General features: G+C 43.2%; 2 protein-coding genes across 2 annotated transcripts; both read left to right on the top strand.

Annotated features, from left to right (window-relative positions):
• Window positions 1-1,470: 1,470 nt before the first annotated feature.
• On the top strand, window positions 1,471-7,883 carry LOC131694784 (uncharacterized). Its single transcript, XM_058983291.1, has 2 exons — window positions 1,471-7,743; window positions 7,810-7,883. The coding sequence occupies exon 1, from the start codon at window positions 1,471-1,473 to the stop codon at window positions 7,528-7,530; it is 6,060 nt and encodes a 2,019-aa protein (XP_058839274.1). The 3' UTR covers window positions 7,531-7,743; window positions 7,810-7,883.
• A 694-nt stretch (window positions 7,884-8,577) lies between these two features.
• On the top strand, window positions 8,578-10,761 carry LOC131677314 (zinc finger protein 25-like). Its single transcript, XM_058957052.1, has 5 exons — window positions 8,578-8,602; window positions 8,782-8,800; window positions 8,871-10,369; window positions 10,433-10,494; window positions 10,551-10,761. The coding sequence occupies exons 3-5, from the start codon at window positions 8,877-8,879 to the stop codon at window positions 10,646-10,648; spliced, it is 1,653 nt and encodes a 550-aa protein (XP_058813035.1). The 5' UTR covers window positions 8,578-8,602; window positions 8,782-8,800; window positions 8,871-8,876; the 3' UTR covers window positions 10,649-10,761.
• The last annotated feature ends 2,633 nt before the right edge of the window (window positions 10,762-13,394 follow it).

Here is a 13,394-nt window from a genome sequence, read left to right as displayed (position 1 = left end):
GTCATTAAGCTATATATAGTTTTCCGTTCCATTCGATAAATTTTAGGTCCAATATACATAATATAACATGATTTCAAAAAAAATTTCGTTGTAATACGTAAAAACGTTTTTTTTGTTTTTTAAAATAAATCTAATGTAAACTTGGCAACCATACATAGGAAAACAGCGGTTGTTTACATCTGGCCTATCAGGACAACACCCAAAATGAAAAAAAACTATATGCAATGTATGGTGTTTATGTCAAATAAAAATAACCCGGTGGAAAAACCGAGAAAACATGCCTTATTTTTTTCTGACAGGGCATCATTTGTCGTGAAATTCGATATGTCAAACCCTTCCTATAGTGTCAAATCCAGACTGTCAACATATTTCTTTATTTTAAATTTTAATATTATTTTCACGTTTCCTGAGTTGGAAAAAAATATTGTTGCAATCACGAAAATCAGCTTTATCGATGTAAGTAATAAAAAACGACTTTTTTTTCTCATTTAATGACCCAATTAGCACTTATATTTGCTATTTGCGCTTCAAATTAAGTAATGTTGTGGAAACCATCCCATTTTGGTTTAAACGTAAGGACAGTTTTTAATACAGGATTTGATTGATTAGTTTAACCCATTTAACCAATTTGATCAATTCTGTAATCTAAAAAGAATTTTTGAATTATACTGAACGTGGTGTATTTGGCACCACTTGCAACTGGTATAATCAACCTGCGCAAAGCGTTGCATAACGCAGGGCTATTTTTTGGAACAACATGTGTTATCATTCAGCCCTTCGCTATGCAAAATCACGATATAATGACAGATGGACTAAGCGTGGTGTTGGAACTGGCAGCACGGACAATGTTGGAACTGGCAGCACGTACATTGTTGGAACTGGCAGTACGGACATGGTCGGAACTGGGAGCACGGACATACACGAGTAGGATTTACACATTTAGAGAGAGGAAAGATTTAGAGTGTAGAGAGGAAGAAGTGTCAGAATGAGAAAAAGGAAAAGATTAACAGCGTGCGGAAGAATTTCTATTTCTAAACCTAAACCCTAAAATTTATTGGCTAGTGTAAAACTTATTAACTAGTTAAAACTTAATATCTAGTGTAAAACTTAACCTATCTTAGAACTACTGCGAAACACTACCGTAAGTAAATTTGATTCAATTGCAATAATTAAAATATAAGCTAATTGGAAATTTATCCTAACCTAGATTCGCGTACGATAGAGTTAGCATTGCACTAAAAGCGGGAGATAGCGTATGCAATTGAACGAATACCGATTTATGTAAGTCTTTATTGTATAACTGCATTACCTTTATCTAAACAAATATAATTGCAGCTAAAAGCTGAATCGAAATCACAAATTGTGATTTGTTGTTTGCGATCTGCTAAACAGATTTCGGATCTTCACGCGCCCCGTCTTCTTGTTCTCCGGAACAAAACTTTTAGATAAATCGACCAACGGATCGATAATATGGCAACAAGTGGTAATAACGAGACCCCACAGACGCCAACCGGAGGCGTTGCTTCGAGCTGTGCGAATTGCGACCGTCCGGATAGTGCGGATAATTTTGTGCAGTGTGACAAATGCGACGCGTGGTGGCATATGTCGTGCGCTGGTGTATCGGAGTCGGTTGAAGGCCGTCCGTGGTCGTGTCGTAAATGCACCCCAGATAACGTAAGCATCCGTACGGTATCGTCAGCCACTCGAGCCGCTCGATTAGCGCTACAACTAGAGGAGCTTGAAGCGAAACGAGCCTTGGAAAAACAAATGTTGGAAGCGGAAAAACGACATCTGTCACAAATGTTCCAACTTAGAAAGGCCCAACTGGAATGTGAGGAAGAACACACGGACCGCAGCCGGATAAGCAAGCGGCAGAGTATCGACCAGGTGCGTCAGTGGATGGAAGAATGCGCTGAACAAGCAGAAGGTGCCGTTAGATTCTCAACCAATCTAGAAACAGCCTCGCTGTCAATGCCGCAGCAAACATCCCAGTTCGAGGGGAACACGAAAGACAGTTGCTACCCCGGTAGGACAGTGATGCCACAGGTAGGACAAGTCCAGAGTCCGCTGAGGCATCCTTCGTTACCAAACGTACTTCAGCGTACGTCATTGTCAGCAGTAAATCCAGCTGGCCAATACGGCTACTCCGTTCCAGGTGCCGGTAATTATAAGCAAATCCAACTGGTGGATACCGGTGCAATCCCCAAGGGAACCAACGTTGAGCAAGCCGTAGTAAGCGTTACCCACAACCCCGCAGGTAACCCTTTACCCCCCGTAGTACCAGGTAAGCCACCACATAGTAAAAATAAAGTGAAAGCCCAACTGTGTTGCGAGGATAATATTGCTCAATTAACCGAGCAGTTCGGGAACATTCAAATTCCCTCGGCATTACTAATGAACCAAAAGAGTGATGCTGTATTCCCAAAGAATCTAACGAGGAATGTGTGTATAGAGCAGGTACAACCGAACCCTTCGTTTGGAACAGTCCCAGTTCCTCAAGGGCTTTTGAATATGTCTACATTTGTTCCAACCCCCTCGCAGTTAGCAGCCCGACAGGTGATGACGAAAGAATTACCCCCCTTTTCGGGCAACCCAACCGACTGGCCCGTATTCATAAGCAGCTTTATGACAACTACGCTTGCTTGTGGATATTCGAGTGCCGAAAATTTAACACGTTTACAACGCTGCTTGAAAGGTACTGCATACGAAGCTGTCCAGAGTCGTTTGGTTCTACCTGAGTGTGTTCCCCACGTGTTGGAGGACCTGCATTTTCTCTTTGGTAGGCCTGAGCTTTTAATCGACGTACTTCTTGAAAAGGTTCGTTCTGTCGCTGCACCGAAATCCGAAAAATTGGAATCCCTTATCGATTTTGGTATGGTGGTACGAACTCTTTGCGACCACTTGGAAGCTGCCGGTCAACGTGAACATTTATCGAATCCGTCCTTGTTGACGGAGCTTATCGGGAAGCTTCCCGCTCACGTTAAAATGGAATGGGGTGCACATCTGAAAAACTGCCGAGAAGTCAATTTGAAAACTTTCGCCAGTTTCATGTCCAGTGTGATGACTTCTGTGGGTAGAGTGACAATGACAAAAGTGAACAAGCCGCCGGAGAAAACGAATCAAAGAACTAGAGGATCGATTAACACACACGCTGCTAATCCAGTAGCCGCCGTTGTTCCGGATAGGTTGTGCTATTCGTGTAGAAAACCTGGTCACCGCATTCAGGATTGTGGAATGTTCAAAGCGCTGCCTATGGAAGAACGTTGGAGGTACGTGAATACGAACGGACTTTGCCGAAACTGCTTGAATGCCCACGGGAAACGTAGCTGTCGCAGCAAGGGCTCGTGTGGCATCCAGGGTTGCGAGTATCGTCATCATCCTCTACTGCACGCAGCACGAAACAATCAAGTCTTGAACGGCCAACTTCAACATTCAGCGGGAAACTTCACGCATAGAGTACTCGAACAAGTCATCCTGTTTCGTATTGTGCCTGTGGTGTTACGCGGGAGTAAAGCTACCATTAACACGTTCGCTTTTCTCGACGAAGGATCGTCACTGACGCTTGTCGAAGATAAACTTGCAAACGAGCTCGGCGCCAACGGGATTACGAAGCCTTTGTGTCTGATGTGGACCGGAAACGTGACGAGGATGGAATCAGCATCAAAACAAATTTCTCTGACGATCTCGGCGGTGAACGGAAATAAGGAGTACGAGGTAGAAGATGCACGTACAGTGAAGGAGTTGTCTCTTCCAAAACAAACAGTATCATTTGAACGCTTGGTCAACCAGTATCGTCATCTCCAAGGACTTCCGATTGCCAGCTATGAAGATGCTACACCCAGACTGTTGATAGGAGTAAATAACTTGAATCTGATTGTTCCACTACGAACTAAAGAAGGCCTACGTTACGAACCCGTTGCTGTCAAAACCAGATTGGGCTGGTGCGTCTACGGCGGAAAGATGGGTGAGGGAACAACACATACAGTGAACTGTCATTCATGCGGTTGCACTGTAACTCAAGAGCTGCATAACACAGTGAGAGATTATTTCGCGCTAGAGGATGTCGCGGCTAAGGCGGTGACCGTGCTTGTGTCAGAAGAAGAGAAGCGTGCCCATCGTATCCTAGAACAAACGACAACTCGTATTGGCAAACGCTTCGAAACGGGGCTGCTATGGAAGTATGACCATATTGAGTTCCCTGATAGCTACAATATGGCTATAAGCCGACTGGAATGCCTGGAGAAGAAACTGTCACGAGAACCGAAGCTTAAGGAGATCGTTCAGGAGCAGTTGACTGCATACCAAACAAAAGGCTACACCCATCTCGCTTCAAAGGAGGAACTACTCAATGCGGACCTGAAACGAGTCTGGTATCTGCCACTAGGACTGGTGACGAATCCTCGGAAGCCAGACAAAGTGCGAATAATTTGGGATGCAGCGGCAAAGGTCAGTGGAATTTCTCTCAATACGGCGCTTCTGAAAGGTCCCGATCAACTGACTTCGTTACCAGCGGTCCTGTTACGTTTCCGCCAGTTCAAAGTTGGAGTTACCGCAGACATCAAAGAGATGTTCCATCAAATCTCCATACGCAAAGAAGATCGCCACTCTCAGCGATTCCTCTGGCGTTCGGATCCTTCACACCGTCCGGAGATCTTCTTGATGGATGTGGCGACGTTTGGATCAACGTGCTCACCCGCATCAGCGCAATTCGTGAAAAACAAAAACGCTGAAGAGTTTCGGGAACAATATCCTCGCGCCGTGGAGGGCATAGTTGAAAACCATTATGTGGACGACTGCTTGGAGAGTTTTGAGAGCGCTGAAGAAGCCTTGCGCGTCAGTCGAGAAATGCGCATGATACACGATGAAGGAGGCTTCGAACTGAGAAGCTGGCATTCGAACAGTGCAGAAGTGCTAAATGGCTTAGGCGAAACCAAATCAGCTGAAACGAAGACCATCGTTCAAGGCGGTGGATTCGAGCGCGTGCTAGGACTACTGTGGAGTACGGAAGCAGATGAACTTCACTTCTCTACAACGATGACGAACGAGATCCAGAACTTGGTGGAAGGCAACCAACGTCCAACTAAAAGACAGATGCTGAAATGCCTAATGGGTTTCTTTGACCCACTGGGACTTATGAGTTTCTTCCATATCCATGGTAAGATGCTTCTGCAAGACGTCTGGCGATCGGGAATCGAGTGGGATGATGTGGTCAGCGATAGTATCTTTGAGCGTTGGCTGAAATGGACAAGACTCTTCAGCGAAGTTAGCGTAGTGCGCATACCCAGGTGTTACTTCCACGAAGCGACCCTAGAACACTATGATGGACTACAGCTGCACGTTTTTGTGGATGCTAGCGAGGTAGCTTACTCCGCAGCTGCTTATTTTCGAGTAGTGAATCCTCACGGTATAGGCGAATGTGCGTTGGTCGCTGCGAAGGCGAAAGTAGCTCCGTTGAAGCCCCTCTCAGTGCCCAGGATGGAATTGCAAGCAGCTGTTTTGGGATCGCGGTTGATGAAATTCGTGGAAGAAGCTCATAGTCTCACCATAGCGCGAAGGTACTTGTGGACCGATTCGGCTACTGTGCTGTCGTGGCTTCGAGCGGATCATCGCAGGTATAAGCAGTTCGTGGCCTGTCGTATTGGAGAGTTACTTACCACAACGGATGCCGGTGACTGGCGATGGGTGCCCTCGAAATTTAACCCTGCTGATGCCGCAACCAAGTGGGGTAAAGGCCCAAAATTGACAACGGACAGTATGTGGTTCAAAAGTCCAGAATTCTTGTGCGAACCGGAGACAAGTTGGCCTGTTCAAAGAATTCGTTCCGTGGACACGGAAGAAGAGTTGCGCCCTTGCTATGCGCACCGCGGAATTATCCTGCCAACGCTGATAATCGATTTGGATCGATTTTCAAAGCTTTCTCGGGCGGTGAGGACCATCGGCCACGTGCATAGATTTCTGGGGAACCTGAAACGGAAGCGACTCAGCGAGAATGCGGTAAATGGAAGATTCAGTTCGGAGGAGCTCAAATCGGCAGAACGCTCATTGATACGGATGGTGCAATGGCAGGCATTTCCCGATGAAATGGCGATAACAGCGCGAAATCAACAGAAATCAGCTGAGCAGTGGGAACCTCTGGACAAGAGCAGCAGAATTTACCAGTTGTCTCCGATCGTGGATGATTATGGGGTGCTCCGGATCGGCGGACGCATTGGGAAAGCCCCTAATATCGACCTAGATGCGAAGTTTCCGGTCATACTCCCACGAAATCATAGGTTTACCACACTATTGGTGGACGACTACCACCGTAAGTTTCGTCATGGTAACCACGAAACCGTGACAAATGAAATACGCCAAAAGTATTATGTACCGAGATTGAGAGTAGCAGTGAAGCAGCAAGCAACAGCTTGTCAATGGTGCAAAATAAATAAGGTCAAGCCGCAAACTCCGCAGATGGCTCCATTACCGGCAGCACGCATGGCCGCATTCACTAAACCGTTCACTTATGTGGGCCTCGATTTCTTCGGACCGCTACTCGTGAAAATCGGGAGAAGCAACGCAAAGCGTTGGATCGCTGTGTTTACATGCCTGACCATTAGAGCCGTTCATGTAGAAGTAGCGCATAGCCTCAGCACCGACTCGTGCGTGAAGTGCGTACGGCGTTTCGTTTGTCGACGGGGTTCGCCGGCAGAGATACACAGCGACAACGGCACCAACTTCCAGGGTGCTAGCCGACTGTTGAGGGAACAAATGCAAGAAATACAAGGAGAGCTTGCAGCAACCTTCACCAATACGAGCACAAAATGGTTATTCATACCACCCGCGACCCCTCACATGGGTGGATCGTGGGAAAGAATGGTGCGCTCTATCAAAACCGCGATGGAGACGGCCTACAACAACTGTCGTAAGCTGGACGACGAAGCTTTGGAGACGTTAGTCGTAGAAGCGGAGGCGATCGTAAACACTCGTCCCTTGACGTATTTGCCATTGACTTCCGAAGAAAGTGAAGCCATTACTCCGAACCACTTTCTGTTGGGGAGCTCAAGCGGTGTTCGTCAGCCAACGGTTGAACCAACGGATTCATCGGCAGCCTTGCGGACCTCCTGGAATCAGATTCAGTTTCAACTAGACGTCTTCTGGAAAAGGTGGACTCGGGAATATCTTCCGACCCTCACGAAGCGCACGAAGTGGTTCGGGGATGTAAAGCCTGTCGCCGAAGGAGACTTGGTGTACATCGTGGACGGAGACAGAAGAAACGGCTGGGAACGAGGTCGCGTGCAGTTAGTCATCAAAGGAGCGGATGGGAAGATTCGTCAAGCGATTGTACAAACTGCGAGGGGGGTTGTGCGTAGACCTGTCTCGAGGTTGGCTGTCTTGGAGGTGGATCGTAAAACTGAACCTGGTGGCCAGTGTTACGGGGGGGAGGATGTTGGAACTGGCAGCACGGACAATGTTGGAACTGGCAGCACGTACATTGTTGGAACTGGCAGTACGGACATGGTCGGAACTGGGAGCACGGACATACACGAGTAGGATTTACACATTTAGAGAGAGGAAAGATTTAGAGTGTAGAGAGGAAGAAGTGTCAGAATGAGAAAAAGGAAAAGATTAACAGCGTGCGGAAGAATTTCTATTTCTAAACCTAAACCCTAAAATTTATTGGCTAGTGTAAAACTTATTAACTAGTTAAAACTTAATATCTAGTGTAAAACTTAACCTATCTTAGAACTACTGCGAAACACTACTGTAAGTAAATTTGATTCAATTGCAATAATTAAAATATAAGCTAATTGGAAATTTATCCTAACCTAGATTCGCGTACGATAGAGTTAGTTTGCACTAAAAGCGGGAGATAGCGTATGCAATTGAACGAATACCGATTTATGTAAGTCTTTATTGTATAACTGCATTACCTTTATCTAAACAAATATAATTGCAGCTAAAAGCTGAATCGAAATCACAAATTGTGATTTGTTGTTTGCGATCTGCTAAACAGATTTCGGATCTTCACGCGCCCCGTCTTCTTGTTCTCCGGAACACGTGGCGTTTCATGGAGTGCGGCCGTTCTTTCAATCAGGAAAAACTGCGTGGAATTTTGGGGAAATGCGCTAATAACTTGAGCGTTTTTTTTTTTAAAGTTATATCTACAATGAGCGACTCTCTTTGTTTACTTTCTCTTTCGTTTTTTACGGGGCATCACCATAGCATATTTCACTTATTTTACAGTACAAACAAACTTACAGTACAAACAAACTTTTATTTTGATGGTTTCTCTTAATTTACTATAATTTCAATGCAGAAAACAATTGAAATTACTTCTACGAAGGGTAAAAATTTACATTAACGCATATTTTTCATGAAATTCCACTCTGCAGCAGACTAATGAGCGAAACAAGTTTGTTTACAAAAAAACACTTTCGCCCTTTTGACGAATGAATATTGATATGTCGTTTTGAATAAAAGCTTTTTAGTATTTTTATCCGTGTAGATTCAGTAATATTTTCCCTTTGTATAAAATGGCAACACTGATGTTCACACCCCTGTAGTGACATTAAAGAACAATCAGCTCCAGCCGCCTCAGCCAAAGGAAAGTGGGGAAAATATTAGGTTTGTTCCAGTACACGGAAGTCACTCCCTGTTGCTCCGGAGCAAAAAATTCTTGCTCCTTTTCACTCCGATTTGCTACCAGAAGATGAAAAAGAAAAGAAGATAATACAGGAACGATTTTCTCCCTGTTTGCTCCGGAGTACTTCCAGTTTCTCCTGGTACTGGAACAAACCTATTGCTTGTTTACGCTTTTGCGGTTAGTGTTTTGTTTGTGCAGATTTCCTGCAGAAAAAAATACTTTATTTTAAAAACTTTTTCTCCCGCAGGTAAGGATGTCAGCAAAAACTGAAGATCTGAATTTCTCAACCATGTGTCGTGCGTGTATGACCAACGGTAGCGAATCGCATACTCTAACGTCGCTAGCTTCCAGCCTGGAGGATGATGTATCGATTGCAAGCGTAATTGACGAATTAACTGCCGTTCAGATACAGGAACACGACGGACTACCGGAACTTATTTGTGCCAGCTGTGTGGAAGAGCTTAAACGTTTTGTCGAGTTTATCAAAATGGTTCGGCAAACTGACCGTTTATTGAGGCAAATTTTTAAAAGTAACATAATTGAAGTTAAAGTAGAAGACGAGGATTCAGCACCAAATTCCCGGCACAAACTGGAAATGTTACAGGTTGAAGCTGTAGTAGAAGAAGAGTATCTTGAGAATGATTTGAATTGGACAGAGGATCGGGTTGACGATGAACTGGAAACGTCACCTGATAACTGCTCGGAGCAGGAGTTTATCGGTTTCGATGATATTGAAGAACAAGCAGAGTCTCCGCTCGGACAGAATGAAGTTGAACGATCTGTAAAGATTGATTTGAACGAAGATGTAAGTGAAGAACTAGACGAAGTGGAGCAGAAAACTTTCAAAATCCTTGCCAGAAATGAAGGAGATTTTCTTTGCTGTTTTTGCTTTCAAATATTTTCCACTGAAGAAAAGCTGATAATACACTGTGAGAGACATAAGACCAGCGTCAACCTGACAAAATCTAATGTTTGTCAAGTTTGCTTTCGAAGGTACAAGACACCGCACGGACTAGAACTACATAGAAGGCATAGCGGTGCAACAAAAATATTTGAATGTGTTCGATGTCTTACTCGTTTCGTTGATGCCAAGCGGCGACGTCAGCACGCCCATAATCACCCCCGGAAGGAAGTTCTGCAGTCTTCTGTTTTCACTCCGATCGTGTTACTGCCGGACTACCGAAAAGGTCGAATATGCTGCGCCCAAGCGTGTGGTCTGTCGTTTCCAACCGACGAACTGTTGATAGCGCATGCTCACGAGGCTCATCGGATGAACAAATATGAAGCGTCACTGCCCGAGAAAAGAAAGAAACCGTTGGAGTGTCTGATTTGTTTTAAACGTTTCGACAACAGAAATGCCCTCCGGCTGCATCAGGTGCGGAAATACAAAAAATCACCCCAACAGTGCTCTATTTGCGGCTGTGGAGTACGAGGTGGTGCGGCACTGGCAGCTCACGAACGAAATCATAGGAACGAAAAACCATTCCAATGTGAACTGTGTCCGAAGCGTTTCACGAGTGCTGCCCTGCTCAAGGCTCACTCGATTGTCCACTCGAATGACAGGCAGTTCGTTTGTTCTGTTTGTGGAATGGCGTTCCAGCGGAAAGTAAATCTGCAGAATCACGAATTGATACACTTGGGCCAGTTGCCATACCCCTGTGAGCTCTGCAAAAAATCCTTTCGAGTCAAGTATAGGTTGGAACAGCACAAGCGGAGCCATACGGGGGTTAGACCATATCCGTGCAGGTTTGGGTTGCAATTGGCCAACTAAATCTGTTTTACTTTATTACTTTCTTGAATTATTTACAGATATTGTGACAAATCGTTTGCTGATCATAGTAACCGACAGCGACATGAGATGAGTCATACGGGTGAGTTTCTTTAAGATCTCAATGAACAGATCGTTAACTCTTATTCTGCTCCTCAGGTATTAAACCGTACAAATGTTCAAACTGTGAAAAAACCTTCATCACAAAGCGTTTGCGGTCAGAGCATGAGGCTACACACCGATGTAGGAAAGGATAAATTCGTTTTTGTAGCTTGGTTCCAATCGGTATCTACATTTTTTTTCAAATTACCTAGCAAACAACATTAAACAATGAATTAAATCGCGAAATCCATATTTTCGCTCGAAAGAACATTCTTTGCCATTTATTGTTTGTAAATTTTTCTTTTAAATGTTGACCCATAGCAGCGCGTGAGGTGGTCCATTCGAGAGGTTAATTTTTTAAGACGCATTCGAGCATTTCAAGTGGTATCTGTTTAATTACTCGAGTAATGTTGGCTTCCAATGCTTCCATCGTTGCAGGCTTATCCCCATATAGACTTTTAACTTTACATAGGCCCATAGAAAATCGTCTATAGGTGTGATATCGCCCGATCTAGGCGACCAACTGATGGATCCACGAACGAATCTCGGAAGTGGCCAGTCTGTTACCGTGCTTTTAAACCACGACTCTTCCCTTAAATACGCTATGTTGTTGCCTATGATGAGTCAATTTGTTGACAACGGTGTCATATCGATCCTTCGCAATGATCGCGTACACTCTCGTCCACCGCCGCTGTGTTTCCGTCACAGCGTACTGCATGTGGTCGATTTGGTCGCTTATCATCCAATCACGTGAACTGTGGTCACAGACTAACAGACATGACACTCGAAATTAATTCTGCACTCGCTTTAACGGTCATTTTAAGTATATATTTTAGTGGGGACTGTGGCCGCATATGCGATTATGCACAGTGGGACGAGCCCGTATGTGAAGGTTATGCGATATTCTCACTAGCATTTTTCTCATGTCAACTGAGCCATCAGAGACATTTTTTGTGAGATTTTAGGTGATTTGAATGTAAAATGAATTTTTCACAGCTTTTTGAAGGGCATAACTCAAATGTTTTTTTTTTTGCATTTTTTGAGCATAGGAACTACACCCGGTTATTTTCGTTTTTCAAAGAAACGGTTGATTTTATGCATTGCATTAATCCACTGAAATTATCTTGTGTGATAAAACTACATCGTAAAATTGCCAAAAATATATCACTTGGTTTGGTTAGTGTTTAGATAATTATTTGTCATGATTTTTTTTTATTGAATTCGAACTTCTAATACGATAACAACAACGACGCCCGTTAATGCCCGCTATAACAGTATATTCAATCGAAAGCTTCTAATTTTCTCTTTAGAATGAGTGTGATGAGTCTATGCTAGATGCTAGTTTTGCGAAAACTTGCGAAATTCACTCAAAATTTAAAACAACTGTGAATGTAAACGCATGGTTAATACTGATATTGAATTTGAATAGTCAGTTTATAGCTAGAATAATAACACGAACACATGCACAACTTCAAAGAGATCATGATCTACAAGGGTTTTACTAGTGATACAGAGTAAGGAGCCGAGCGAAAAGTATGGTTTTTTAGATGGTAAAGGAATTAAGAATGTTTAAAAATCAGTAAATATTTTCAACCAATTTAAATATGTCATAAAATGTTTCTGGAACTATTTCGTGCTAACTTACGCAGTAACTGTCAAATTGAGTGAACACAGTTGAGTTCTAGTCATTTGGTGATGCTATTTTGGTCCGAATTTGTGCAGCACTGATATATCTTAAGGATTTGCGATACCATTCCAATATAATAAGACTATTTTTAAATGAACCAAATGCGCGAGAAAAGGGTTTTGGGTTTATTTAAGATATGAAATAGGCAATCTAAGTAACTTAACCCATTCATGCCCATGTTGTTTGTGGACAACAACGTTTTTAAACAGCTATAACTTTTGATTGAGGCAAGATTTGCTCACAAAAACAAGTTAGGCTTATAACTGTGACTATTTCCTTTCATTTGAGTACTATTGTGGTTATCACTGGAAATTAGCAAAAATAGCGAAAAAACAAGATAGCGACAAGATTGCGAAACCGCCATTTTTAAGATTTAACCTTTTCAATTCCGCAAGGCTACAAAAATGTAATTTGAATTGGATTTTATATGAAGTGTTCGAGCGACTATTAGTCATGAACCAAGTAAAAACTTAGGAGGATGCAAAGGAATCGAGTTTGGAATCAAAAAGGCACACTAAACAATTCATTAAATGGGTACCAAAAAATAGTAATAAATAATTTCCGATTTTCGCTGAACAGGTAGTGAAGTGGTGAATAAATCCATGAACTGTCAATTCATGACCGTCCGATACCTGACCAACAGGGCCTATATATTGCTAGATGTTTGTTCTAAACTGGGCGGATGGAGCCAACAGGGTATATTTTCAATTCTTTCGCTATTTTGAATTGATTCCGTCGCATGCTAATCTTCGGTGAAAAGCACAATATCAGTTACAAGGATTGGCTCTAGAGCTGAAGTTTTTGCAGTTAGCCTGATTGGATTCCAATGGAGCAGTGCTGCCAGGGACAGTATAAATTGACGACAAAAAATGAATTTTTCATATATCTTCGTTATGTTACAATATTATTGAAAACTGATAAAACTTATCAATTTAGAGTGCCTTTGGCTACGTTTTCCACGCAAGTGGACTATTGTAAATATTCTAGGAGAATTGTATTGAGCATTGGAAGGTAAAATCTGAGCAGCTTCTAGCACTGCGAGGGAAGCGCCTATCTTTATGAAAAATGGCGTTTCTTGGTCCCACTTTTTTCAAGGAAAACTAGTTCTGAAATCCTACATGCAATAGATAAAAGTTGGGCTTGACAGGGTTAAAACACACCTGCGAAAATTAATATACATATATATTTTTGAGACACCCTAATAAATAGTAAAT

This window comes from Topomyia yanbarensis, chromosome 1 (assembly GCF_030247195.1).
Source record: "Topomyia yanbarensis strain Yona2022 chromosome 1, ASM3024719v1, whole genome shotgun sequence".
Lineage (NCBI taxonomy): Eukaryota > Metazoa > Arthropoda > Insecta > Diptera > Culicidae > Topomyia > Topomyia yanbarensis.
Note: the sequence above shows the minus strand (reverse complement) of the source record. Positions and strands in the feature narration are given on the sequence as shown.